Here is a 27,798-nt window from a genome sequence, read left to right as displayed (position 1 = left end):
GGAGAACAGAACGCCCTGGGCATATTTCAAAGTAGTTACTTTCCCCTTCTCTGTGGGGAGCGGGAGGGAATTTTTCTCTGATGTTCACAAGAGCCTCTGGCAGAGCTCTTGGAAGTTCATGAAAGCATAGGGCCCCCTAAGGCTGGGCTCCCTTAAATCTTAATTCTCAAGTTTCTGTACACGGAGCCTCCAGCAATTTGTCACTTACATTTCAGTCTTCCCACTGTGGTTCTGGCCCCGCGGCCAGTCTCCGATCCTGTTAGGCTGGGACTCACTGCCTCTCCAATGGGGGGATAACGGTTTGCCCTATTAGCCTCAAGTCTCTGGTGGATCTAAGAAAAGTTGTTAATTTTCAGCTTGTTCAAGGTGTTTTTTGTTGTTGTTGTGAGGACAGGAGTGACAGCATCCAAGCTGGAAAACAGAAGCCACATCTGGGTTTTGTTTCAAGATATTTTTCCAATTAGAAAGAATGATGCCACACACATTTCCATACATGTCTTTTGATGCAGCTGTGCATGTGTTTCTGTTATCCTAAGAGTGAAATACCTAAGTCCTAAATGTGCTACTTTCTAGAACTAGTATTCAATGCCAAACACAGTATCCCCTCCAGCAGATGAGAGTTCTTGTTGCTCCAGATTCTCTCCAACACTTGGTGTTCTGTCTTTTAAATTTCAGGCGTTTTGGAGGATGTGTTATCTTGTTGTGATGTTAATTTGCATTTACATGAATATTAAGAAAGTTGAACACATTCAAGTATTTGCTTTTATAAATTACAGGCTTATATCTTATACCCATTTTTCTTTCTCTTAGTGATTTTTAAGAGCTCTTTACATATTCTGAATGTGAGCCCTCTTTGTCATTATATGTGTTCATAGATCTGTTCCCACTCTGCAACTTGCCTTGTCACTTTCTTAGTGGTGTCTCTTAATAAACAGAAATTCTTAATTTGAATATAGTCTAATTTATCAATTTCTTCCCTTAAAACTATGGCTGTTTGTGAATTGCTTAAGAAATCTGTCCCCACTCACAGTCATAAAAATTGGCTGGGCACAGCGGCCCAGGAGAGCAGCTCAGAGGGGGGGCCCTGTGTATCCCTAAAATAAATGAATAACCCCCCTAAGTCATGCCTTGTCAGGACCCCATCCCACCCCTGCCTCACTGTAAGGGGTTCATGACACCAGCAGGGGTCCCCAGCACCTGAGCTGGACTTGAGGGCTTGGGCCCCAAAGACCTCCCCACCAGCAGCCGTGAGCCCCCCTCTAAGCCACTCTCTTCTTCCCCACTCTGATGGGCAGGTCCAGGTGCTGCTGTACTTCCTGCAGCTGGAGGCCATCCCTGCCCCGGACAGCAAGAGACAGAGCATCCTGTTCTCCACCGAAGTCTAAAGGCCCCAGTCCATCTCCAGGAGGCAGACAGAGGGCCTGGAGACCTCTGACTAATCGGGCCATCCGTAGAGTAGGAACTAAACCCTCCTGAGATGTCCTTGGGTCACCCCCAAGTGTTGGGTCATCTGCCAAGAGACAGCAACCCAAAGCGGAAGGACAGGTGGCCTGGGCAGATCCCAGCCAGGGCTGGGAGCCCCAGGCTGGCCTCAGACTGTGGTTTTTCCATGCAGCCACCCAAGGGCTCCCCAAGCCAGTGCATCTTAGAGTCCAGGTCAGGCCCTGGGAGACAGGGTGAAGGGAATGGTTTTTTTTTAACTTATCGGAGTTTAAAACATTTCTACTGGATCACTTGTCAAGATGTGCCCTCTTCGGGGAGAAGGGAATGTGACTGGATTCCCTCGCTGTTGTACCTTGAATAAACACTGCTGCTTCATCCTGTGAGGCAATGGCCCTGTCCCTGTGTGGGTGGGGCCTCTTCCATTTCCCTGACTTAGAAACCACACTCTATTTAGAACAGGGTTTGAGACGCTAAGTCGACATGGGGTAGCGTTTTTACTCCATTCATGGCTTTCTTCTTTTTCTTTCCAGAAGGATTTTTATGCAGAAACGGGTCTTTTGTTGCCGTGTTTGTCCTCTTTGGAAGGCAGCTCCAGTAGGGGCAACAGAGCCCTGGGGAAGGAGTCCCAGGCTACGCACTTTAGGGTTTGTCCTCCCGGGAGAGCAGCCTCGTCTTCTGATCCTGACCACCCTCCTGGTGCACAATCTCCTGTTTGACTTCCACAGGCCTGGACTTCTCTGGCTTCTCTCTGCCCACACTCTCCCTGCCCCAAGTGTCCCCAGCACAGGTGGCTTCACTTCTGTTCTCTCAGCTCAGCAGACTCACTCAACTTTTTTTTTTTGCTCTGTCCTCCAGGCTGGAGTACAGTGGCTCCATCATGGATCACTGCAGCCTCTAACTCCTGGGCTCAAGTGATCCTCCAGTGTCAGTCTCCCAGGTAGCTAGGACTACAGGTGTGTGTCACAATGCCTGGCTAATTTTTATTTTTATTTTTTCTAGAGATGGGGCTTGCTACATTGCCCAGGCTGGTCTCAAACACCTGGGTTTGGTTATCCTGCCTCAGCCTCCCAAAGTGCTGGGATTACAGGCATGAGCCACCACACTCAAACACTTGGGGTGGTTTTAAGCCCTCAGCGAGGTGCACCAACAGGACCCACAAGTGGCGTGGGCCCTCCCTAACCCTCCCATCCATGCAGGCCTAGGCAAGTCCCTCTCTCTGAATCTCAGCTACCACCATATACCATGCAAGTAGGAAGATGGGAGGACTGGGGGTGGGGCAGGCAGAGGCCACCTCTGTCAGGTCAGGGCTGCATGGGCTGAAGCCTGTCTTCCCATACCTGGGACATGACCTCCAAGGACCAGCTTGGTCAGTCAGTCATGGTGATGGGCTGGCTGGGGTTGGCAGGGAGCTTGCTCTCCTTCTCTGAGGGCCGGAGCAGTGTGGGGCCAAAGATCATGGCAAGGTTGTGCAGGGACTTCTTATTGACTGCTTCCTTCTCTGCCACCCTGTAGAGGACCAAAGCAGAGGTGCTGTTTCAATGCCACCACCAGGAGAGAAGTAGAGGGGCTGGGCCATGTTGGAGTCCTCAGGGAGGAAGAGACCTTGACCTTGATCTTGACCCTGCAAACTGACTCCAGCCCTGGTACTTCTGGGTCTCAGTGGCCCAGGACAAGGGGCCAGCTCTGGGCTGATGGGGAGGTCTCCTCTATGATCTGGGTGGGAGGAAAGAGAGGGGTACAAGTACACTACTGGCCATGGCCAAAGCTCTGAACTCTTTGTTAAGGCCACAGTGCAGAGAAAAGAGGGTAGCAAAGAGGAGAGGCTGGGGCAGGGGTGGCAGTGGCGCTAGTCTCTAGAAGCAGTGAGGGACTGCAGACAGGGGTCAGGGGGAAAGGTCCTCAGTGCTGGGGGTCTGCTGGGAGCAGAAGGGCACCCCACGGCCTGGGGATGTGGAGCCCTGGGCAGCCACAGGAGAGGTGGGCTACCTTTTCAGGTGGTCCAGAAGGAAAAGGAAGGTGAGCAGGTTGGCCTCCGGCAGGGACAGCAGCAGGTTGAGCAGGCAGCTCTCCTCTGCAATGGGGTCTGAAAGAGCTGCAGAAGGCGGTGGATTACTCCTCAGGGTCACAAGCCAGAGACCTCTCCCAGGGTGGTCTATGGAGCACCCAGGGCTCATGTCACTAGAAAGGCCAGGCCCGTCATCATCCTCACTCCCACAGCGCTCGCCCCCAGTGAAGACCCTGTGAGGGGCGCCTGTGTGGGGTGTGAGCCACCCGAACACCTTTTCTCTACCTCACAGGGGTCAGTAGCACCCAGCAAACAGCAGCAGGAGGTGCCACGAAAGCAGCTGCTCCTGGTCAGAGCTTCCCTCGCTGCCGCTTCCTCCCCAGGGGAGCCCACGGCAGGGGAGGCTTGGTGTGGAATGAAACAGGAGACTGAGGGACACAAGGAGGGGAAAGGGCCCCAGCCCAACCAAATACGCAGAGACCCCCTTTGACACCCTGGACACCACTGGGGCACCTTCTGGCTGGGAGAGCAGGTCCTCTGTGCATGGGACCGGGAGGCAGACCTGCCCTAAGGGTGATGTGGAGGCTACAGGTGCCACATGCACCAGTGCCCACTTTAGACATCAGCCTCCAGGTTGACTAAGGGTCAGGGCAGGTTTGAACCCATGCTTGACGGGGCCAGGACCCATGGCTAGAGCACCTGGGTGCCCTTGTTTAGCCCTGGTCTGAAGGAAGGAGGACAGCAGACTTCAGGACCCCACAGCACGGGAGTGCTGACCATTTCACCCTCTTGGTCTCCTCGAGGAATAGGGATAGGGAGCCCTCTGGGGATGGGCAAGGCCTTCCAGGACAGGTTCATTTCTGGTCCCCTGCTTTCCAAGGTTGTTAAAACACTGATCATGGCAGAGAGGGCATAGCTCAGGTTCCCACACCTCACTTTTCACAGCCTCCAAGGGCAGCAGTGCATGTGGAGGAGACGTTTCCCACAAGGACAAGGCCTCCAGTGCTCACCGATGCCCTCAGTGAAGTTGGGGTAGAACTCATCAGTGAAGAGGGGCTCGGGCAGCTTATGGAAGTACAGCTTCAGCGTGCCTGCGATGGCGTTCACGTCCATCTCGCTCATCATCACTGACACGTCCTTGTTATCTGGAAAGAGCACGGAAATGCAGCGGCCTCCTTCAGGACCCTGAGTGGGTCTCCCACCACACCTGCCTTGGCTAAAGCACCATCCCTGCCACACTGACCACTATGTGGGTCCCTCCCAGGCTTTGAGCAGCTCATCTGACTCCTCCCAAGAGCTGTGTGTGGTTCTGTGTCTGCAGAGTTGATGGGGGTGCGTGGGCATTCCCATTCCTCTCCCCTGCTTGTTCCGATGTGATGTCCAGGAGGAGGCCAGCATGGCAGGACACAGTGCCTGGGTGGGAATCAGGTGGCTCTGCCCTGTACAGAGCAACGACCCCTGCACCAGTGTCTTCTGATAGCAGGAAGGCTGTGGAAGAATCTGATTGGTTTCAGTGTTTGAACTGGTGTCTTCCTTTGGACCAAATTGGCCACTGGGACTTACCTCCCCACCACAGGCCAGGTCCATTTTGGACTCCCAGAGGGAGCTAAAACTACCACAGGGCCCACCTAGGGGTGCTGGGCATTCTAGGGATCCTGGTCAGAGTGGGTGGTACGTGCCCCCAAAAAGGGTCTGCAGGCACAAAGTCCTGTTGCTTTGAAGATGCTGGGCAAGGACCCTCTGGGGTCTCGGTGCCCTCCCCTGGCATTTGGGGCAGCTCCAGGTCCTTCATAGCTTCTGAGGGTTGGTGAGATGGAGGTGGAGATGTTGAAGCCCCGGTCTGAGCTGGGTCCCATCAGTGCCTTCTGCCCTCCACATCCTCAAGCAGGGCAGTGGACAGACTGCACTGAGTCCTGGGCTTCCACCTCCTGTCCACCCCCAAGGCAGGAAGGCCAAGACCCAGAGGAAGCCCCTGGTGCACCCCAGCAAGCAGCATCTGTAGCTAGGATGGTTTAAAAACTGGCTTCTACAGAAGCTCCTTCTACAACTCTTGTCTTCTCTTTCTTAAAAATAATAAAACAGTAAATGAAGAAAAGACACAGAGAAGGATGTGACATGCCCGGGTCATGGAGTGCTCTAAGATCTCATCACGGACACCGGCACCCACACCTCTATCCATCCTGCACAGGCTGACACTCACTGATGTCGAAGGCTGCCTTCAGTGCCTGGATGTCCGTGGCCACTCCGGACACACAGTAGATGCCCACCTCCTCCATGCCTCGGCGCTTGATCTCCTCCACGCACTGGCACACGATGTAGAGCACCTTGGACCTCTCTCTCCTGCAGGAGGAGGAAATGTTCTCAGTGTCCTGACAGCCCTGCTATTGGTCCACAGCACAGGAGACCTGCCCCCTCTCTGCACACCCGGAGGTGGGGTGAGGATGGTGATGAAGGCACCCAGGTCTGGGGCTGCACACGAGCCTTCTGCATGCCTGCCCTCCCTCTGCAAGCTCGGTCCTCATTGCATGTACTTTCTCAAGACCTTTCTAAGAGGCTGAAGCAGACAGACCCTCTGCAAGTCACACATGATCTCTGTGGGAAAGTCAGAGCCCTGCTTAGTAAAGTCAGCACAGGAAGGGCATCTGAAAGATTCCAGATCTGGGGTTAGCAGCCTGTGCCCCCAACTGGGAGATCAGGCCCGGTGTTGGTCCTGCCACCTGCGTGCTGTGCGGGAGGACAATCCCCTGACCCCTGCCCCGGGCCCAGGCCTAAATAAACATCCGACGAATGAATGAAGCGGTGCCTCAGCACCAATGCTCCAAGTCCCACGATGCTAAGTGCTTTTCTCCTCTGAGTCTTAACAATGAACAATTTCAATACTGCCACACAGGACACTAGAGTAAGAATCCTTCAAAGTTACAACACTGTGCTCTGCTGAGGTCTTAACTTTAGTTCTGTTTTGCAACTGGATTTGGGAGCACATCAAAGCTGCTTCTCAAGCCACCCTCATTAGCAGTGGTTATTTGGGGGAGCTGCTGCTGGAGTCCTCGCTGCTCATGCCCAGAGCCCTCCCAGAGTGCTACGCAAGTGGTTCCTGTGCAGTTGGGGGTGGGGAGTGGTGTTTAGACACAGATAGGAGTCCAGGGTACAACTGATGGAGGCCCCGGCCCACATGACCAGCAAGTTCAGGGGCCCAGCCAGATTCCATCCTGGAGAAGCAAATGAATTCTCTAAGGAAGTGGTCTGTGTCTGCAAGAACTGCTCTCAAACCAACAAACAGGCTTCTCTTGGCAACTGACTCGTGACAAAAGGGCAGGAGTTAGTTACAACCATTCAACAGGAACCTGGGACCATGACAAATTCCAAGCGAGGACAGAAAACCCTGCACTTGGGCAGTTCCTGGAGCCAGCCTACTGCTTCCAAGCAAGGCAGCAAGGACACTCCTGAGCTGGTTTGCAGGAAACACAGGAGGTAGCTGAACACACCAAGTGTTCTCTGGGGCCTGATCTCACTGTGCAGCAACCACGCACAGAGAGGAGACCCACACATGCTTTTTTCTGCAGAAACAGCTGAAGGGACAGGCGCCCTCAGTGCATGAGCCCAAGCCCCTCCACACTCACTTGGTGACCACAGCAATCTTGACTCCGAAGACCCGTCTGTTTTGGGGACAGCATCTTCTTCAAGCTGAACTCCCTGCTGGTGAACTTGACTGAGAACTTTACTTCAATCTATAGTGGGGAGAAGGGGCACAGTCCGCTAATGCTCCTGGTCCTCATAACCCAAGGTCCTAAGGGCCCCTGGGAGCCTCATCAAATATTTCTATGCAAAAGGCATGCAGAGGTCTCAGCGTGAGGTGAGACCACCCCTCAGGGAAGCCCCTAGTCTACTTCAGAAAGAGCAAGGATTTTGAAGGCCCACCTCAGCCTCCCAAAGTGCTGGGATTACAGGTGTGAGCCCCAGTGCCCACCCTTTCTTGGAGTCTTATACAATTAGGAGGCATCCAAGGATTTGAAATAAATTTTTATGCAAAATCTGAGGCTTACCCCGATTTGACTGTCTCTGTTCCTGGATTTTGCCTCTCAACTTAGAAAAACTCTGGAGGCCCCAAACTCTAACCTCTGTATCATCAGCCTATTAAGACTACTGTTTTCTTCCTGAGATCTATTTCTCTGTGCAAGGTTTGAATTGTTATTGGCAAGAGAGTTTGTCTGATACAAACTAATTGGTGATTACTGGAACAGGTTTTTGTTTGTTTGTTTGTTTGTTTGAGACAGGGTCTTGCTCTGTTCCCCAGGCTGGAATGCAGTGGCACAATCATGGTTCACCGCAGCCTCAACTCCCAGGTTCAAGCCATCCTCCCACCTCAGTCTCCTCAGTAGCTGAGATTACAGGTACACAACACCATGCCTGGCTAATTTTGTATTTTTAGTAGAGACGGGGTTTCTCCATGTTGCCCAGGCTGGTCTCAAGCTCCTGCGCTCAGGCAATCCATCTGCCTCAGGCTCCCAAAGTGTTGGGATTACAGGCGTAAGCCACCATGCCAGGGCTGGAACAGTTATTTAAAATATTTTTTTCAGGCGGGATGCTGTGGCTCACGCCTGTAATCCCAGTACTTTGGAAAGCCAAGGCAGACAGATCACTTGAACTCATCAGGAGTTTGACGCCAGCCTGGCTAACATGGGGAAACCCCGTCTCTACAAAAAATAACAAAAGTAGCTGGGCATGGTGGCACGCCCCTGTGGTCCCAGCTACTCCGAAGGCTGGGGTGGGAAGATCGCTTGAGCCAAGGAGGCCAAGGTTGCAGTGAGCCAAGATCGCACCACTGTACTCCAGCCTGGGCCACAGAGCCAAACACTATCTCTAAGTAAGTAAGTAAGTAAGTAAATAAATAAATAAAATATTTTTTCAGTTGTGACACCAAGTATTTAATGTAGTAAGACATTGCTGTGTTTTGGTCTTTAACATCTTCCACTTTAGGATGGGCACAGTGGCTCACGCCTGTAATCCCAGCACTTTGGGAGGCCAAGGCAGGCAGATCACATGAGCTCAGGAGTTTGAGACCAGCCTGGCCAACATGGTGAAACCCCATCTCTACTAAAAATACAAAAGCAAACAAACAAACAAAACTATCTGGGCATGGTGGCGTATACCTGTAGTCCCAGCTACTCGGGAGGCTGAGGCAGGAGAATTGCTTGAACCCAGGAGGGAGAGGTTGCAGTGAGCCAAGATCGCACCACTGCACTCCAGCGTGGGTGACAGAGTGAGACTCCATCTCAAAAAAAAAACCCCACACGCTGGGTGCGGTGGCTCACACCTGTAATTCCAGCACTTTGGGAGGCCAAGGCAGGTGGGTGATGAGGTCAGGAGTTTGAGACCAGCCTGGCCAACATGGGGAAACCCCATCTTTACTAAAAATACAAAAATTAGCTGGGTGTGGTGGCGTGTGCCTGTAATCCCAGCTACTCAGGAGGCTGAGGCAGGAGAACTGCTTGAACTGGGACCTGGGAGGCAGATGTTGCGGTGAGCCGAGATCATGCCATTGCACTCCAGCCTGGGCAACAAGAGTGAAAATTTGTCTCAAAAACAAACAAACAAACAAACAAACAAACTCCACACAAAGATAAAATCTTCCACTTTAAAAATGCTTTTTGCTTTTAAAATGGCATATATAGGCTGGGCATGGTGGCTCATGCCTGTAATCCCAGCACTTTGGGAGGCCAAGGTGGGCAGATCACCTGAGGTCAGGAGTTCAAGACCAGCCTGGCCAACATAGTGAAACCCCATCTCTACCAAAAACACAAAAATTAGCCAGGTGTGGTGACAGGTGCCTGCAGTCCCAGCTACTAGGGAGGATGAGGCAGGAGAATCTCTTGGACCTAGGAGACGGAGGTTGCAGTGAGCCGAGATGGCACCACTACACTCCAGCCTGGGCAACAGAGTGAGACTCCATCTCAGGAAAAAAAAAAAAAAAAAAAGGCATATATATCCATATTTCACTGGGCCTTCACAAAGCCCTGCTGGTCAACCCTCGAGAATTGAGGAATCAGAGAACTTAGGAATCGACCTGGAACTGCTTATGTAAGTGAGAATCTTAAGCTAAACGGCCTAGCGGTAAATGCCTTCCCCAGCCTCAGAAGTCTATAGTCAGCAGAAAGCAATAACAGCATCCTCCCTTCCACTCTTCCCTTCAGGCTGGACACATCCCTGTCCCTATAGCCTTTGTACTCGGGCACAGACGCAGGAGACAGAGCACTCAATTTAGAATCCCTGGGCTCACACTGGCTTTCCTACAGACACAGGGGGTCCATGAGGCCCACAGTGACATACACATGTACACAAGGATGCACACGCTGACGCTGATGAGCCCTGGAAGTCAACACAGAAGAACACACGCAGGCACACACACAGCCACAACTCGACCTGCGAGGTCTACAACCCCACAAATGAAGAGAGGTGGATACCATCTCACACAAACTACAACTCTGAGAGAAACACACACACACAGGTCTACAGATTCACCTGAACAAGACGCCATCCGTAGTCACCGGCACAAAGCATCTATGCACTATCACACAGAACACAGGCAAGCAGACATAGATGATACTCCCAACCATCCAGTCTATAGCGATGAACTGCAGAGCTACATGCACAGATACACCAGTCATACATTCAGATCTGTGTAGACACAGTGAGGCACACATGTACACATGCGCACTTACACAGAAAGATGCAGACCCAGTTGGGCGTGGTGGCTCAGGCCTGTAATCCCAGCACTTTGGGAGGCCAAGGCGGGTGGATCACGAGGTCAGGAGATCGAGACCATCCTGGCTAACACGGTGAAACCCTGTCTCTACTAAAAATACAAAAATTAGCAGGGCATGGTGGCGGGCACCTGTAGTCCCAGCTACTCGGGAGGCTGAGGCAGGAGAATGGTGTGGCGGAGCTTGCAGTGAGCCGAGATCACGCCAATGCACTCCAGCCTGGGCGACACAGCGAGACACTGTCTCAAAAAAAAAGAAAGAAAGAAAGAAAGAAACGTGAGGCAAGAGCAAACACCTACATCTGTAAGATACACAGAGAAACAAACACATACACAAACTTACACACATAGAAAAAGACTCATACACTGTATAATCAACAGTTCAACACCCCACCAAGGCTCTTGTCCTGGGTTGCTATTAAAATTGGGTGCTGAATACAAAAATTAACTGGGCGTGGTGGTACATGTCTGTAGTCCCAGCTACTCGGTAGGCTGAGGTGGGAGAATAGCTTGAGCTGGAGAGGTTGAGGCTACGGTGAGCTGTGATTGTGCAACTGCACTCCAGCCTGGGCCACAGAGTGAGACCCAGTCTCAAAACAAAATCAAACACGGGCGCTGCACTGGGCAAGGGAGGTCTGGGCACAGCTGTGCTGATGTGGGCAGTGGACACAGATGTCAAGCGAGAGCCTGTGGCCAAGCCTAAGCTGCGATTAAGGTGGGAGGCTGAAGGGTTTGGAATGTGCACCACCCCGCCCCACGCCAGACCACCTCTCAGTAGGAACGTGGCACTGCACTTCGGTGCTGGACTCCTACTTCTGGCTGTGTGACTTGGGACACGTTACCCCACGCACCTGTACCACAACTTCCTCATCTTCCAAATGGAATAATAATGGTTAGCAAACCTCCTTGGGTTGCTGTGAGCATTCTGCCAGAAAAATGTACTCCAAGCTCTTGAAGTAGGCCTGGCATGTGGTTGGTCCTCAGTACGTATTCAGTGTTCCTGACGCCGACATCATCACTGTGTTCATGGCACAGCCCTGTGCCGCCACGACTGGGCCGCCACCCAGACCTTCCTTTCCCACCCCAAGGGTGAACTGTGGACAGAGCCCCCTGGGAGGGGCTAGGCCAGAGCTCTCCCAACTCTGGGTACCTCCGCCCGTGGGCTTCGGATATGTGGCTTGAGAAAGGGGAGTGGGGGCAGGGCCCCTGGAAAACCCCTCGAGGCCAGGCCCACCACTCCCAAGATCCCTAAGACTAGGGGCTTGAGTCTTTCCTGCAGACGGATGTGGGCAGGAACCCACTCGACTCCACTTGGGGACGTGGCCGAACTAACAGGACAAATCCCAGTTCCTGGGCACCGCCCTCCCAATATCCTCGCAATTAGACACCCATTCAGCGGCACTGCACTGATCTGCACATCTAGATTCACGGCTACATTCGCCCGCAAGAGCGTGGCGGTTGCCCGAGCTCCCGGCTGTTGGCCCAGGAACTACATTTCCTAGAAGGGTATGCTACATACTCGTTGGCGTCCGGACTGAAGCACCGGACCGGACTCCCTCTAGGAAATGGAGTCTGACGCCTGCGCGGCGCAAAGGCTCCCGGGAGGTGTAGTTTGCGCCTGTTCTGCGCAGGCGCACTTTCCAGCGGCGGCCGCCTGCTGCTCTTTGTGGCAGTCGCCGTCCTTTTGTGGGAGTTCGGTTTGTCCACTTGCCGGTCCCTCAGACCGTCAGCGGTCTCTGTCCGCCTCGGGACCTATCTGCTGGTCGCTCGGCGTCCGATGGCTCCGGGCCGCGGAACCTTAGGCCTGGCCCTGGTCTCCGAGCGCGGGTTCGCCCGGAGGAGCGTGTGGCGGGGGTGTGCCGGGGCGTGCGTGCGCCGGGCATGGGGCTGAGCCCGGTGTGGGGAGTGGGTATCTGCGGAGCCGGCCTGAGCCCCGCCTCAGCCGGGCGCGGGGAGGGGGCTCCGTGCGTGTGATCGTGCAGCTGTGAGCGCGTGGCCGCCCTGCGAGGCTCCGCTGCAGGCCCCTGAGCCCCAGGAGCAGGAATCGCTCCTCTGGGCCTGCCCTGGGTCCTGGAAGGTACAGAGCTGCCCACTCCTCCCGGGGAGGCTGCCGTGGAGGCCATGGAGATCCCTGCCCCGGAGCCCGAGAAGACAGGTACAGCTTCGCTCTTGTAGTCAGCGTGTCTGTGGATTTGCACTTGAGGATATTGACACTCAGAGAGATCAGGCCAGTTTCCCAGAAGCATCCAGCATCTTTTTTTTTTTTTTTTTTTTTTTTTTTAAATGGAGTCTCACCCTCTCACCTAGGCGGGAGTGCAATGGCTTGATCTACGCTCACTGCAACCTCTGCCTCCCGAGTTCAAGCGATTCTCCCGCCTCAGCCTCCCAAGTAGCTGGGATTGCAGGCGCGCGCCACCACGCCCGGCTAATTTTTGTATTTTTAGTAGAGACGGGGTTTCGCCATGTTGCCCAGGCTGGTCTTGAGCTCAAGCGATCCGCCCGACTCGGTCTCCAAAGTGTTGGGATTACAGGAGTGAGCCACCGCGCCTGGCCTCCTGCTTCTTTCTTCCCCGTGCCCAACCATTTGTTCCCACTCAGACGTGCTTGATTGGGGGATAGCAGCTCTTTTCTTCATGAATTGGAGTGTCTGAGACACAGGCAGAATTATCCCTCGATGCTATATCAGTTGGTGCTAGCTGTTGGGGCTTGTTCCCCACCCGGCCTTGCCGGCAGGTTTGGCCTCCTCTCTGATTCTCACTTGTGCCACGACAGGTGGGCTTTAAGCTCAGCTGTGAGCCTGGTAGCCGTGGCCTTGACTCATTTCTCCTTCCCCAGCTCTTTCCTCTCAGGATCCTGCTGTTTCCCTGAAAGAGAATCCCGAGGATATATCGGGTTGGGGTCTTCCCGAAGCCAGGTCCAAGGTGAGTGGCTGAGTGTTCTTCCTTCTTTATGAAGAGGGTTGGCACATTTCCTCCCCAGCCCTGGATCATCAGCCTTCCACAGACCTTCACCTGGGTACCTGCTGGCCAGTCCTGAGGAAGCTCTGGGCAGTGGAAACAGCTCCAGTTGAAGAGTCCACATGTTGCCCGAGGTGTGCCTGGAGATGTACTCTATGGAGTGTCTCCTCCAACCCGATTCAGTGGGTCAGTTCCTGGGGATCTCTCTGCCCAGCGCTGTCCTGGGAGCTCTGAGGAGTGGTTTTAGTGGAACCTGAGAAAGTAGGTGATGGCTCACATGGGGTCTCTCCACATGCTGGCCAGGGATTGGTGCAGGATGTTTGCACCGTTGATTTACTGGGATGGAATCGGACAGGGACACGTGCAGCAGCTGAGGAAGACCTGGATTGCAGCACTGGGTTAAGAGTAGTGGTAGGGGAGGCATCCCTGTGTGCTTTCCTCTGTGCCTGGCCCCTGGCGTGGGGCCTTCATGGAGAGTCCTGGAGATTTATAGAATCTGATGGATCAGCAAGGAATTGGCCCTGGGCACTTCTGCAGCCACGTGGGACCCAGATCCCTCCTTTTACAGACTGTGGACTCTGTTCCTCATTTTGTTTCTCTACGGCAACCGCCCTACCCCATGGTAGTATTTAGAAGGGTGCAGTTGACAAAGAGCACAGTAGAGTGAAAGATCTGGAGGGATGAGGGGTCTATGGGTTTTTTTGTTTGGTTGGTTGGTTTTTAGCATTTTGTGATTTTGTCAGTCTGCCACTCAAAAGAGGTGACAGCTGATTATTGACAGCTAGAAACAGCTGTAAAACGTGTATTGTGAGATGTGCCTCACTTCTGTAGTGTGTCACGATGCTTTATAGTTCTCAAGAAACTTGACAGTCAAATGCAATGCATGTTCCTTGATTAGGGTATAGATCCAAAAAAATTGAAAAAGGGCAGTTTGGGACAATTGAGGAAATTTGAAAATGGGCTGTATCTTGGGTCATATTATATCAATAGTAAATTTATTGAGTGTGATAATAGTACTGTGACTATGTAAGAGAATATCCACAGGAGATACAAGTTGAAGACTGTAGAGTGAGACGTCATGATGTCTGCAACTTACGTTCAAATGGTTCAGCAAAAAAAAAAATGTGCGGGCATGTATGTATGTCTGTATGTGTCTGTGCAGCTCCCTCTAGGTGGTAGGGCCCTTGTGCATGTGTTATTCCTATTTGTAAAATATTTGCTTGTTACATCCTTGAATAACCAGTTGACTGTCCTGAGTACACATCGCCTTTGGCATTTTCTCTTGACAGTCTCATTCACACTCACAGTTCAAGTTGTTCTGTCTCCTGGGACATCTTGTGTGGTCTGTTCTGACTTCTCTGCTAGTGTCATTACCACATCGGCATCTGATTCCAACACATACTCTCTGGGCTTTTTATTCCCTTTCCTGCAGAATGAAGACAGATTAGACATAGGCTTCTCCCAGTGGACCAGAAATACCCACCAAAAAGGCCTGTGCGGGCCTCAGACCCTACCCTACTCTTGCTGGTTGATGCTCCCCACACTGAAGCCATGTAGCCTCTGACAGCCTCACTGGCCAGCACCATATTCTGATACCTTTGGGGCTATTTTTTGTTTTTCTTTCTTTCTTTTTTTTTTTCTTTGAGACAGAGTCTCGCTCTGTCGCCCAGGCTGGGGTGCAGTGGCATGCTCATAGCTCACTGCAGCCTTCAACTCCTGGGCTCAAGCAAATCACCCACCTCAGCCTCCTGAGTAGTTGGGACCAAGGTGTGCACCCCCACACCCAGCTTGGAGCTTTGTTTCAGCCCATTTTCTCCTTCCCTCGACTATCATCGTCCTTCATGCCTGCATGCCTCAGTTAGGGGTGTGTTCTCAGCATTTGTCCTCATCTCTACCTCCTCATCTGAAATCCAGTGTTTTGCGGGGTAAGGTTTTATTTAGGTGTAATTTATATACAGCACAACTGTGCAATTTTAAGTATACAATTTGATGAGGTTGAGCAAACATATACAGTTGTGTAACCAGCACCACAATCATGATATGGGACATTTCCATGACCCAAAAATGTCCTCATGCCCCTGTGCATTCAGTCCTCTCCCCTCTTCCCTTGGTAACCACTATAGTTTTGCTATAGATTTTCCTCTTTAAGGATTTCATATGGAATTTATACTATGTGGTCTTTTGTCTCTGCTTTACTTCGCTTAGCATATGCTTTTCAGTTTATCCATGTTGTTGTGTGAATCGGTAGTTTGTTCCTTTTCATTGGTGAGTAATATTCCATTTGTATTAGTCTGCTAGGGCTGCCATACAAAGTATGGCAGGAGGGCTTAAACAACAGAAATTAATTTTATTACAATTCAGGAGGCAAGAAGTCTGAGATCAAGGACAGGCATGATGGCTCACGCCCGTAATCCCAGCACTTTGGGAGGCTGAGGCGGGCAGACTACGAGGTCCGGAGATCAAGACCATCCTACCTAACATGGTGAAACCCCATCTCTACTAAAAATACAAAAAAATTAGCCAGGCATGGTGGCGGGCGCCTGTAGTCCCAGCTACATGGGCTGCTGAGGCAGGAGAATGGCGTGAACCCAGGAGGTAGAACTTGCGGTGAGCCTAGATCGCGCCACTGCACTCCAGCCTGGGTGATAGAGTGAGACTCTGTCTCAAAGAAGAAAAAAAAAAAAGAAGTCTGAGATCAAGGTGTCAGCAGGGTTGGTTTCTTCCGAGGCCTCTTTTCTTGGCTTGTAGATGGCCACCTTTTCCCTACATCTTCACATGGTCTTACCTCCTCTATGTCTGTGTCCAAATTTCCTCTTCTTATGAGGACACCAGTTATATTGGATTAGGGCCCACTGTATTGAATTCATTTCAACTTAATTACTTCTTCAAAGAACCTCTCTCCAGGCCAGATGCAGTGGCTCATGACTGTAATCCCAGCATTTTGGGAGGCTAAGTTGGGTGGATCACTTGAGGTCAGGAATTCAAGACCAGCCTGGTCAACATGGTGAAACCCTGTCTCTACTAGAAATACAAAAATTTAGCTGGGTGTAGTGGCGTGTGCCTATAGTCCTAGCTACTCAGGAGGCTGAGGCAGGAGAATCTCTTGAACCCAGGAGGCAGAGGTTGCAGTGAGCTGATATTGCACCACTGCACTCCAGCCTGGGTGACAGAGTGAGACTATGTCTCAAAAAGGAAAAAACCTCTCTCGGAGTTACTGAGGGTTGAGACATAGGAATTTGAGGTGAAGGATATACAATTCAGCCCATTACTCCATTGGATGGATATTCCATAGTCTGCTTATCCATTCACCAGCTGATGGATATTTAGTCGCTCATAGGCTTTTGCTATTACAAATAAATCCGCTATAAATATTTGAGTACACGTATGGCTGTGCATTTTAATTTCTCTTGCATAAATACCTAGGTGTGAAATTGCTGAGCCATGTAGTTTATCAATTTTATTGATCTTTTCAAAAACCCATTTTTTTGTTTTATTGATTTTCTCTATTTTCTGTTTTCCATTTCATAGATTTCTGATCCTTATTATCTCCTTGGTGTCTTAAGATTGAAACTTATTTTACTTACTTTAGTGTCTTTTTTTTTTTTTTTTTTTTTTTTTTTTTGAGATGGAGTCTCGCTCTGTCGCCCAGGCTGGAGTGCAGTGGCGCGATCTCGGCTCACTGCAAGCTCTACCTCCCGGGTTCACGCCATTCTCCCACCTCAGCCTCCCAGTAGCTGGGACTACAGGCGCCCGCCACCACGCCCGGCTAGTTTTTTGTATTTTTAGTAGAGACGGGGTTTCACCATGTTAGCCAGGATGGTCTCGATCTCCTGACCTCGTGATCCGCCCGCCTCGGCCTCCCAAAGTGCTGGGATTACAGGCTTGAGCCACCGCACCCGGCCTACTTTAGTGTCTTAAACCGGGCGCAGTGGCTCAAGACTGTAATCCCAGCACTTTGGGAGGCCGAGACGGGCGGATCACAAGGTCAGGAGATCGAGACCATCCTGGCTAACCCGGTGAAACCCCGTCTCTACTAAAAAAATACAAAAAACTAGTCGGGCGAGGTGGTGGGCGCCTGTAGTCCCAGCTACTCCGGAGGCTGAGGCGGGAGAATGGCGTGAACCCGGGAGGCGGAGCTTGCAGTGAGCTGAAATCCGGCCACTGCACTCCAGCCTGGGTGACAGAGCCAGACTCCGTCTCAAAAAAAAAAAAAAAAAAAAAAAAAAAGATTGAAACATAGATATTGATTTGACACTTTTTTTTCCTTGCATAGCATTCAGCGCTGTAAATTTCTAAGCACTGCCTCATCTATATCCTACAACTTTTGTTATGTTACATTTTTATTCAGCTGAAAATAGTTTCTAATTTCCCTAGTGATTTCTTCTTCAACCGTATGTTATTTCAGAATGTGTTGTTTCATTTCCTAATATTTAGGGCATTTTCCAGATAACTTTCTATTATGGATTTCTGATTTAATTCTATTGTCGTCAGAGAATGAACTTTGTATGATTTAAAGCCTTTCAAATCTGCCAAGATTTATTTCCCAGAGTGTGGTTTATCTTGGTAAATGTTCCACATGCCCTTGAAAAATATGTATTCTGCCTTTGTTGGCTAGAGTGTTATGTAAATATCTGTTAAGTCAAGTTGAATGATGGTGTTTTCAATTGTTCTGTCAGTTTTTGCATTATGTATTTTGAAGCTCTTTTAGTAGATACATTTATATTTAGGATTGCCATAAGTTCTTAACGAATTAAGCCTTTTATCATTATGTAATATTCTCTTTATCTCTGATAGTCGTCTCTCTGAAATCTACTTTGCTATTACTATAGACAGTTCAGCTTTTTTTTTTAATTAGTATTTGCAGGGTTTATCTTTTTCTATCCTTTCAGTTTTAACCTATCTTTGTATGTAAAGTAGGTTTCTGTAGCTTGCTTTTTTAATTCAGTTTGACAGTCTCCACCTTTTAATTGGAGTGTTTAAACTATTCGCATTTAGTGTAATTATTAATATAGTTGGATTTACATGTCTCTTTTTCCCCCCCCTTTTTTTTTTTTTTTTTTGACAGAGTTTCGCTCTTGTCACCCAGGCTGGAGTGCAGTGGCGCAATCTTGGCTCACTGCAACCTCCACCTCCTGGGTTCAAGAAATTCTCCTGACCTCAGGTGATCTGCCACCTTGGCCTCCCAACGTGCTGGGATTACATGCATAAGCCACCCCACCCAGCCTTGCTATTAGTTTTCTATGTCTTATGTCTTTTTTGTTTCTCTTTTCCTCCCTTAATGACTTCTTTTGAGGTAAACACATACTGTTCTAATGTACTCTTAATTCCTCTGATTTCGTTAATGTTTTTCACCTTTTAGTTATTTGATTGGATGCTGGACATTGTGAATTTTACTTTGTTGAGTAGGTTTTTGGAATTTCTTAAGTGTTTCTGGGATTTGTTCTGGGATGCAGTGAAATTCCTTGGCATCTATTTGATCCTTTCAAGGATCAAAGCAAGTCTGGAGTTGGGTGGTGGCCAGGATGCCCAGGCCCAGGGGGAGCAGGCGGGAAGGATTGGAAGGCAGTCAGGTGAGGACTGCAGGTAGCCTCTCTTGATCCCTTGGGGCACAGAACTTGCTGATATATATACAAGGTTTCCTTCTTTAGAGTGTAATAACGGTATCTAGTCTGGGTTCGGATCCTTTTGCATTAGTGAGCTTTGAATAGAGTTGCTGGGGTTTTTGTACTATTAATATTCTCTCAAATTTTTAAGTTTGAAATTCTTGACCCCATGAAGCATAGCATCTCACCCAGGACTTAGAGCGTGATACAACAGCCATGTGGGTCCCACCTCAAGTTGCCAAGACCCCGCAGTGTCTATTCAGACCTGCTTTCCCAGTCTAGAAGGTGGTGTGGGAATGCATGCCAATTCCCAGCCCCTCTCCCTGCCCCTGGTCCCCAAATTCAGTCATGGTCAGTGTCTACAGCACAACCTTCTGTGCATGGGAGAAGGTCACCTGAGGTTAACCCTTTACTTGTAGGGTCGTTAATCAATCTCTGGCTCCTTTGGAACCATGGACACAGAATCATTCCTGGGTGAGTGAGAAACCTATATGTCATTTCAGGAATCGGTGAGTTTCAAGGATGTGGCTGTGGACTTCACCCAGGAGGAGTGGGGTCAGCTAGACTCCCCTCAGAGGGCCTTGTACCGGGATGTGATGTTGGAGAACTACCAGAACCTTCTTGCCCTAGGTAAGATCCCCCCAGCCCCAGGCTGGGCATCTGCTGTCAGCCTTCTTCTGCATGGTAGATATTAAGGACGATCCCTTCAGTGCCAGCCCTGGTGCCAGATATGTCATGGGGTGGGAAGCAAGACCTGTGCCTTGGGGCACTCATGGCCAGGGGCCTTGGCCACACCAGAAGGAGCTGGTAGCATCCTTGCTTGGCATTTCCCCTGGTCCTGGGGTGGGGGCAGGGAGAGAAGAGAGGAAGGTGGGACCCTGGAGCCCAGCTGGCTCTGAAACGGTCCTCGAGCAATAAAGTAAGGACGTCAGCACACGTGGGGTCTTCAGAGTGTGCACTGGGATTTGGGTTCCAGTCTGAGACCCTCACCGCTTTTGGCCCAGAGGACCTCCTGTTCCCAGAGAGGGTGTCCACTTCACAGGCATTGTCCTTGTTAGGGGCGGCGCCTGAGGTCAGCTGGGCCTGGAGAGCCACAGCATGCCCAGCCCCACTTTCTCCCCACAAGCAGGACCTCCACTGCACAAGCCAGACGTGATCTCCCATCTGGAACGAGGCGAGGAGCCATGGAGCATGCAGAGGGAAGTCCCTGGAGGGCCCCGTCCAGGTGAGCAGAGGCACAGGTGGAAGGGTGCCGGCCCCAGCACCTCCAGCGGCACCTCCTCCTATGGCCCCTATTTTCCTCCCTCCATTTGCTCTGGTTCCATGTCACCTTCTCAGGTCCTCCACCAGACCCTCCCGCCTGTCTCCCTTCAGCACATATTGAGCACTGCCTGTGTGCTGAAACCTGTTCTGGGATACAACAGGGAGCAAACCGGGCCATTGGGACCAAATGACCACCTGCTGATGGGGGTGGGGAGGCAGGAATAGAAATATTGAGCCAGTGGTGTTGGCTGGGCAGCCGGGGGTGTGGGATTGGGGTCAGGGGGCCACCAGGGGAGGGGCAACTGGCATTGGTCAGTGTCAGCGTCAGGGTCAGCGTCAGCATCAGCATCAGAGCCAGCATCAGCGTCAGGTTCAGGGCCAGTGTCAGGGCCAGGGCCAGCATCAGTGTCAGAGCCAGCATGAGCATCAGCGTCAGGGTCAGGGCCAGCATCAGTGTCAGAGTCAGCATCAGCATCAGGGTCAGCATCAGTGTCAGGTCAGGGCCAGCATCAGCGTCAGAGTCAGCATCAGCATCAGTGTCAGGGTCAGGGCCAGCATCAGCATCAGAGTCAGCATCAGCATCAGGGTCAGCATCAGCATCAGGGTCAGGGCCAGCATCATTGTCAGAGTCAGCATCAGCATCAGGGTCAGCATCAGCATCAGGGTCAAGGACAACATCAGCGTCAGAGTCAGCATCAGCATCAGGGTCAGCATCAGTGTCAGGGTCAGGGCCAGCATCAGTGTCAGGGTCAGCATCAGTGTCAGAGTCAGCATCAGGGTCAGCATCAGCATCAGGGTCAGGGCCAGCATCAGCGTCAGAGTCAGCATCAGCGTCAGAGTCAGCATCAGTGTCAGGGTCAGCATCAGTGTCAGCATCAGCATCAGGGTCAGGGCCAGCATCAGGGTCAGGGTCAGCATCAGCATCAGGGTCAGCATCAGCATCAGGGTCAGGGCCAGCATCAGGGTCAGGGTCAACATCAGCATCAGGGTCAGCATCAGCATCAGGGTCAGGGCCAGCATCAGGGTCAGGGTCAGCATCAGCATCAGGGTCAGGGCCAGCATTAGGGTCAGGGTCAACATCAGTGAGGGCTTCTAGGTTGTGGCCAAGATGGCAGCCCTCCATGAGGGAAAGGGGACCAGGGTGGGTCTTGAGCAGAAGGTGGTCTGTTTTTCTTCTCCAACATTCTTTTTGTAGACTTCTCTACTGAGTTGGTTGATGAATAAGTGAATTAAATAATTTCAGCTTAATTTATTGGACAGTGACTGCTGAGCATGTTAGGTGTCTAGAAAGCTTAAGAAACACCTTTCTGTGGGAAAGGCAGCCAATAAGCTGTGGAGCACAGAGCACAGGGGTCGGGGAAGGCAGTCCCTTCTCCATACCCGCTCTGCTGCCACACACCACCCAGCCCCAACCTGCAGCAGCAGCTGCAGCCCCCGCTTTCTGGTCTTTATTTCTCACCCCAGCCTCTGATGCTTGCTTTGTCCTCTTTGACAAAATTACAGGTTTTAAAAAATTCATATTTTTGTTTGATTCATATATGAATACACTGAAAATGAGGCTGAAAGGTTATTAAAATCCTGCATAATCTTTCCACCCAGAGATAACTGTTCTCCAATAACTAACCACGTCACTGATTCCTCTAGGCCGTTCCTCTGTGTGCGAATAGACTTTTCTAAAGCGACACGTGGCCGGGTGCAATGGCTCACGCCTGTAATCTCAACACTCTGGGAGGCCAAGGCAGGCAAATAACCTGAGGTCAGGAGTTCGAGACGAGCCTGACCAACATAGAGAAACCCCATCTCTACTAAAATTACAAAATTAGCCAGGCATGGTAGCGCATGCCTGTCATCCCAGCTACTCGGGAGGCTGAGGCAGGAGAATTGCTTGAACCCGGGAGGTAACTCCAGATAACAAGAGTGAAACTCCATCTCAAAAAAAAAAAAAAAAAAATTAGCCAGGCGTGGTGGTAGGCGCCTGTAATCCCAGCTACTCTGGAGGCTTAGGCAGGAGAATCGCTTGAACCTGGGAGGCAGAGGTTGCAGTGAGCCATGACCGCACCATTGCACTCCAGCCTGGGAGACAGAGCTAAACCCCGTCTCAAAAACATAAATAAATAAAGCCTTACGCACCCCTGGAAGCACAGCACGCACACCGGAGTCTGGCTACCACACTGGCCGTGACGTAGTGAGCATCCTCACGTGATGTTTACTGATTGCACATTATCCCTTAAATGTATGTGCCCTGCTGTGTTGCTGGCCCTATTGCTGCCAAAACGACTTTTTTTCTGGCCTGGGCCTCTTCTCTCTGCTCTGTGCACCTTCCCTAGACTCACCTCTCACTTGGTGTGGGTGTGGTCTACACTATAGCAACGCCAGCTGAGCTGCAGCCCTTTGTCACTGACCACCTCGTGGGCCTCTGCCTGCATGTCTAAAACCAGACTTGGAACTGGACCTTCCTCCTCCCGTCCCTGTCTTTGCAAAAGCTTCCATCGTCCATCCTTGGCTTGGGTGTTTGCTGAGGTCTCATCCTCTCCCCCATTTCCTCTCTTGCCACCTTCAGTCAACAGCTAGAGCCATCAGTTTTAGCTCCTCGATGGCTCTCAGATCGGCTGCTTCCTGTTCATTTTCACAGCCTTGGTACCAGTCTGAAGTTGCCATTTTTCACCTGAATTATTCAGATGGCCTCCCTAACTGGCCTCCCTAACTGCTCGCTCCCACCTCCTTACACACCACCAAAGCCACCTTCAAGACAAACCATTATACCAGGCACAGGGGCTCACACATCTAATCCCAGCGCTTTGGGAGGCCAAGGCGGGAGGATCGCTTGAGCCCAGGAGTTGGAGGCTGCCTTGAGCCATGATTGCACCCCTGCACTGCAGCCTGGACAACAGAGCGAGACTCTGTCCCCGCCCCCTGCTTCCCCTGCTCCCCGCCCCCCACCAAGATACCACATGATCAAGGGTCACCCTCTGTGCAAAAGGCCTTTCCTCCCCCACTGCCCTCTGAGTCAGGCATCTGGTCACCTCAAACCCATCCACCTTGCCAGGGTCACCTCTCAGCCTTCCTGCCTCTGCGTATCTTGTCTTCATCTTACTGTCTCACCTCTGAGCCTCTGCACATGCTGTTTGCTCTCCACCTGGCTACCTGCCATGTGTGCCATGGCCAGTTCCACTTGCCCTGCCCTTCTGGATGGGTTGGGGCCACGGGCAGCACCACCGTGCAGCTCTGCCCACTGCACTAGATGCCCCTTTTTAAGCCTGGGAAGGACAGAATTAGAAATAAAATCTCCTGCCAGCTCAGAAAACCTTGCTGTAGAGATAGAAAAGAAAGCAAGCCTTCTTATCGAATAAGTGTTTAACCAGATGTGGTGTGCAGGATAGAAAAACACATCCCCCTTTGACAGAGGAGACAGATCCAACCCAGCACACAGGGCAACTGTCTTCACCTAAAGGAAGAGTACAGCTTTTTGGGTTTTTATTATTTATTTATTTAATTTATTTATTTTGAGATAGGGTCTCTATTGCCCAGGCTGGGGTGCAGTTGCGTGATCATAGCTCGCATCCTCAATCTCCCCAGGCTCAGGTGATCCTCCCACCCCAGCCTCCTGAGTAGCTGGGACTACAGACATGTGCCACCATTCCTGGTTAATTTTGTATTTTTTGTAGTGGGGTCTGTGTTGCCCAGGCTGGTCTTGATCTGGGCTCAAGTGACCCGCCCACTTTGACCTCCCAAAGTGCTGGGATTACAGGCATGAACCACCGCGCCCAGCCTCTTGTACCTTTTTGACAAGCAGGAAGTTACATCTTGGACTGGACTCTTGGACTAGGGTCATTTCGCTTCTGAAGAGGTTTGCATGCGTCTCAGAGAAAGCGTTTGCAGTTCCCAGTGTTCTAAAGGGAAGCGCTGGGGTGTGGGAGGCCCTTTTTTCCTTTTGGCACCACAGACAATTTTTAATTCATTTATTAGTCCCAGCTACTCGGGAGGCTGAGGCCGGAGAATGGCGTGAACCAGGGAGGCGGAGCTTGCAGTGAGCCGAGATCACGCCACTGCACTCCAGCCTGGGCGACAGCGAGACTCCGTCTCAAAAAACACAAACACACAAAAAACTTGCATTTGCCCTGTGTATTACGATCACCTGCCATGGTATTGACACAGCAGTCGGTCAGCCGATGTGTCTGTGAATGAGTGTAATCCTGATCACCAGCTCCCCAGCTTGCCCCTTTCTCAGCCCCCTTGGTGCTTGTAGCTGCTCCTCCGGGGATTCCCTTGGCCTCTCCACCTCTCCCAGTCTTTGCTCTCTGGTAGCTCCTTGCGTTTTCTTCCTCTCCCTTCTTCCTGCTCTTGCTTGCACATCTCATCCTGGGCTCTCCCTTCTCTCTGCCTGCGCCTTCCAGCCTTGGCCCTGGTGTCCTCTCCTCTCTTTTCTGGGCTTATCTGCATCTCCAGGTCAGTTCTCAAATCTGAATTCTAGGCCAGGTTTCCGCTTGCTCACAGAAAATCACTTTCAATATCTTACAGAATGGCAGCTGAAGGCGGTGCCCTCTCAACAGCAGGGTATTTGCAAAGAAGAACCCGCCCAGGAGCCCATCACGGAGCGGCCCCTGGGCGGGGCGCAGGCGTGGGGGCGCCAGGCCGGTGCTCTGCAGAGGAGTCAGGCTGCGCCCTGGGCGCCTGCACATGCTATCGTCTGGGACGTCCCTGTAGAGAAATTCCCCCTTAGGTGTCCCCTCTTCGCCCAGCAACGCGTTCCCGAGGGGGGACGCTTGCTGGACACACGCAAGAACGTCCAGGCTACTGAGGGCAGAACCAAGGCTCCTGCTAGACTGTGTGCGGGAGAAAACGCCCCTACGCCAAGTGAGCCGCACAAGTTCCCCCAGGCGCGCCGGCAGCGCGGGGCGGGCGCCGGGGAGGGCGAGTTCGTGTGCGGCGAATGCGGGAAGGCGTTCCGCCAGAGCTCCTCCCTCACGCTGCACCGGCGCTGGCACAGCCGGGAGAAGGCTTACAAGTGCGATGAGTGCGGCAAGGCCTTCACCTGGAGCACCAACCTCCTGGAGCATCGGCGCATCCACACGGGCGAGAAGCCCTTCTTCTGCGGCGAGTGCGGGAAGGCCTTCAGCTGCCACTCGTCCCTCAACGTGCATCAGCGCATCCACACGGGCGAGCGGCCCTACAAGTGCAGCGCCTGCGAGAAGGCCTTCAGCTGCAGCTCGCTGCTCAGCATGCACCTGCGGGTGCACACCGGCGAGAAGCCCTACCGGTGCGGCGAGTGCGGCAAGGCCTTCAACCAGCGTACGCACCTCACACGCCACCACCGCATACACACGGGTGAGAAGCCCTACCAGTGCGGCTCCTGCGGCAAGGCCTTCACCTGCCACTCGTCCCTCACCGTGCACGAGAAGATCCACAGTGGGGACAAGCCTTTCAAGTGCAGCGACTGCGAGAAGGCCTTCAACAGCCGCTCGCGCCTCACCCTCCACCAGAGGACGCACACGGGCGAGAAGCCCTTCAAGTGCGCCGACTGCGGAAAGGGCTTCAGCTGCCACGCGTACCTGCTCGTGCACAGGCGCATCCACAGCGGCGAGAAGCCCTTCAAGTGCAACGAGTGCGGCAAAGCCTTCAGCTCCCACGCCTACCTCATCGTGCACCGGCGCATCCACACAGGCGAGAAGCCCTTCGACTGCAGCCAGTGTTGGAAGGCCTTCAGCTGCCACTCGTCCCTCATCGTGCACCAGCGCATCCACACTGGTGAGAAGCCCTACAAGTGCGGCGAGTGTGGCAGAGCCTTCAGTCAGAACCACTGTCTCATTAAACATCAGAAAATCCACTCCGGGGAGAAGTCATTTAAGTGTGAGCAATGTGGGGAGATGTTCAACTGGAGCTCGCACCTCACTGAGCACCAGAGGCTGCACAGCCAGGGGAAGCCGTTGGCCATCCAGTTCAACAAACACTTGCTCAGCACATACTACGTGCCTGGCAGCCTGCTGGGTGCAGGGGATGCTGGGCTGAGGGACGTGGACCCCATCGACGCGCTGGATGTGGCAAAGCTCTTGTGCGTCGTTCCGCCCCGAGCTGGCAGAAATTTCTCCCTGGGAAGCAAACCTCGAAACTAACATGATGTGCTTTGGTGTCAGTAGCCGCCTTCTGAGCTACTCAACGAGGAAAGCACCTGATCCTCCCTGGCTCCTAGATCCAGACCACCTTTCTCCAGGTGTGGGAGCCTTGCCTTATCACCCCAATCAGGTCTGCATGCCAGGGTGCCTCTCTTAGTTAAAGTCAGTCACCTCCCCAGAAGGGCCACACGCCGGGAGGAAAGTTGAGAGCCATTTGAGGTAGTCCTGTCACCTGTTTTCCTTGATGGACCTGGAAGTTGTTGACAAGGGGAAAGATCTTTCTTGCCAATAAAAAGAAGGGATCTTGTTGGGTGCCATGGCTCACACCTGTAATCTCAACACTTTGAGAGGCCAAGGCAAGGGGATCGCTTGAGCCCAGAAGTCTAGGACCAGCCTGGACAACATGGTGAGACCTCATCTCTACAAAAAATGCAAAAATTAGCCAGATGTGGTGGCCTGTCCCTGTGGTCCCAGCTACTCAGGAGGCTGAGGTGGGAGGATTATTTGAGCCTGGGAGGTCAAGGCTGCAGTGAGTCATGATTCACAGCACTGCACTGCAGCCTGGGTGGCAAAGCAAGACCCTGTGTGAAATAAAAAGGAGGTATATCAACTGTTGTATCCTCGGACGGACTCCTGACATGGCTTCCATCAGGAGTTTCCTCCATAAACTATTATTTTCAGAATAATATTAAAACAAGAATTATGAATAGCATTACTTTCCAGTGAACATTATTATATTGCTAGAGAGGAGAATAATCTTGGGCGGTGGGCATTTGGAAAAAGTGAATTTCCTGGACTTACCTCATGTAAATAGCTCTACTGCAGAGCTGTGTGTTAGTGACAGTGCAGTCAGGGGTGTTCCCACAGCGTTGTAGCCAGATCCTAACATGCCAACATCACCTCTTGCCATTTAGCCCCTGGTGAGAAATTGGGAACTCCCAGGCAGTGCCCAGTGCATCCAGGGAAGATGGGCACGACATCAAGATAGATGTGTCTGGAGGCTCCCCTTCACTGATTGGGGCTGGGCAAGGCCACCCTGGGCTGGTGAGGCTGCCCTGCAGGGCTTCTCACTATGTAGCACCAGTCACCAGCCCAGGTCACAGAAGAAGCCCCTCCCAGCATCCACTGGAGGCAGGGAGCTGAAGCCCAGGGACACGGGCTCCATGGTGGTCCCACATGGAGGTGTTGTACAAACCCTGGAAAAGGTGGCTCTCCCTGTCCCCTGTCCCGACACTCTTCAGAGATAGGAAGACAGAGTTAATCTTGAATGAATGTTATTTCTACTCAGTCCTAAGCAAGAATAAGCTGCCCTCTTGGTGATAATACTTTACGTTTGTATGGAGTGCTATCATTTATGAAATTCTTTCAGTATGCTTTTTAAGTTATGCTGGCAAAATAACCACAGTTCAGAAAATGTGGACTTATGAAAAATAAAATCCCCATAATTCTTAATAAAACTGCATTTTGCACTTTGATACATTACCCTGTGCTTTGCTCATATAGAACTTTGCATTATTTTAAACATAGCATATCTATAGTTTTTATCTTGTTTCCCCATTTAGCTTTGTAGCAAATTTTTTTTTTTTTTTCAAGCATCTAAACTCTCCTTGTTATACTTCTAAACAGAGGCACAGTGTTCTCTCTGGTCTCTTAGATA

The 27,798-nt window shown here is 51.7% G+C and overlaps 2 protein-coding genes and 1 pseudogene across 2 annotated transcripts in view; 1 reads left to right on the top strand and 2 right to left on the bottom strand.

Moving 5' to 3' along the window:
* The window catches only part of DGCR6L (DiGeorge syndrome critical region gene 6 like), a 197,137-nt gene that overhangs the window by 80,143 nt on the left and 89,196 nt on the right, over positions 1-27,798 (bottom strand). The gene's annotated exons all lie outside the window — the stretch shown is intronic.
* Positions 2,687-11,221, bottom strand: LOC126964076 (breakpoint cluster region protein-like; annotated as a pseudogene).
* On the top strand, positions 11,816-26,853 carry ZNF74 (zinc finger protein 74). The gene is made up of 5 exons (XM_050746089.1): positions 11,816-12,363; positions 13,044-13,129; positions 19,272-19,398; positions 19,898-19,993; positions 24,550-26,853. Exons 1-5 carry the CDS (start codon positions 12,330-12,332, stop codon positions 26,139-26,141), a joined length of 1,935 nt encoding a protein of 644 aa, XP_050602046.1. The 5' UTR covers positions 11,816-12,329; the 3' UTR covers positions 26,142-26,853.

This window comes from Macaca thibetana, chromosome 10, assembly GCF_024542745.1.
Source record: "Macaca thibetana thibetana isolate TM-01 chromosome 10, ASM2454274v1, whole genome shotgun sequence".
Taxonomy (NCBI): Eukaryota; Metazoa; Chordata; class Mammalia; order Primates; family Cercopithecidae; genus Macaca; species Macaca thibetana.
This window is presented reverse-complemented; position numbering and strand designations above follow the sequence as displayed.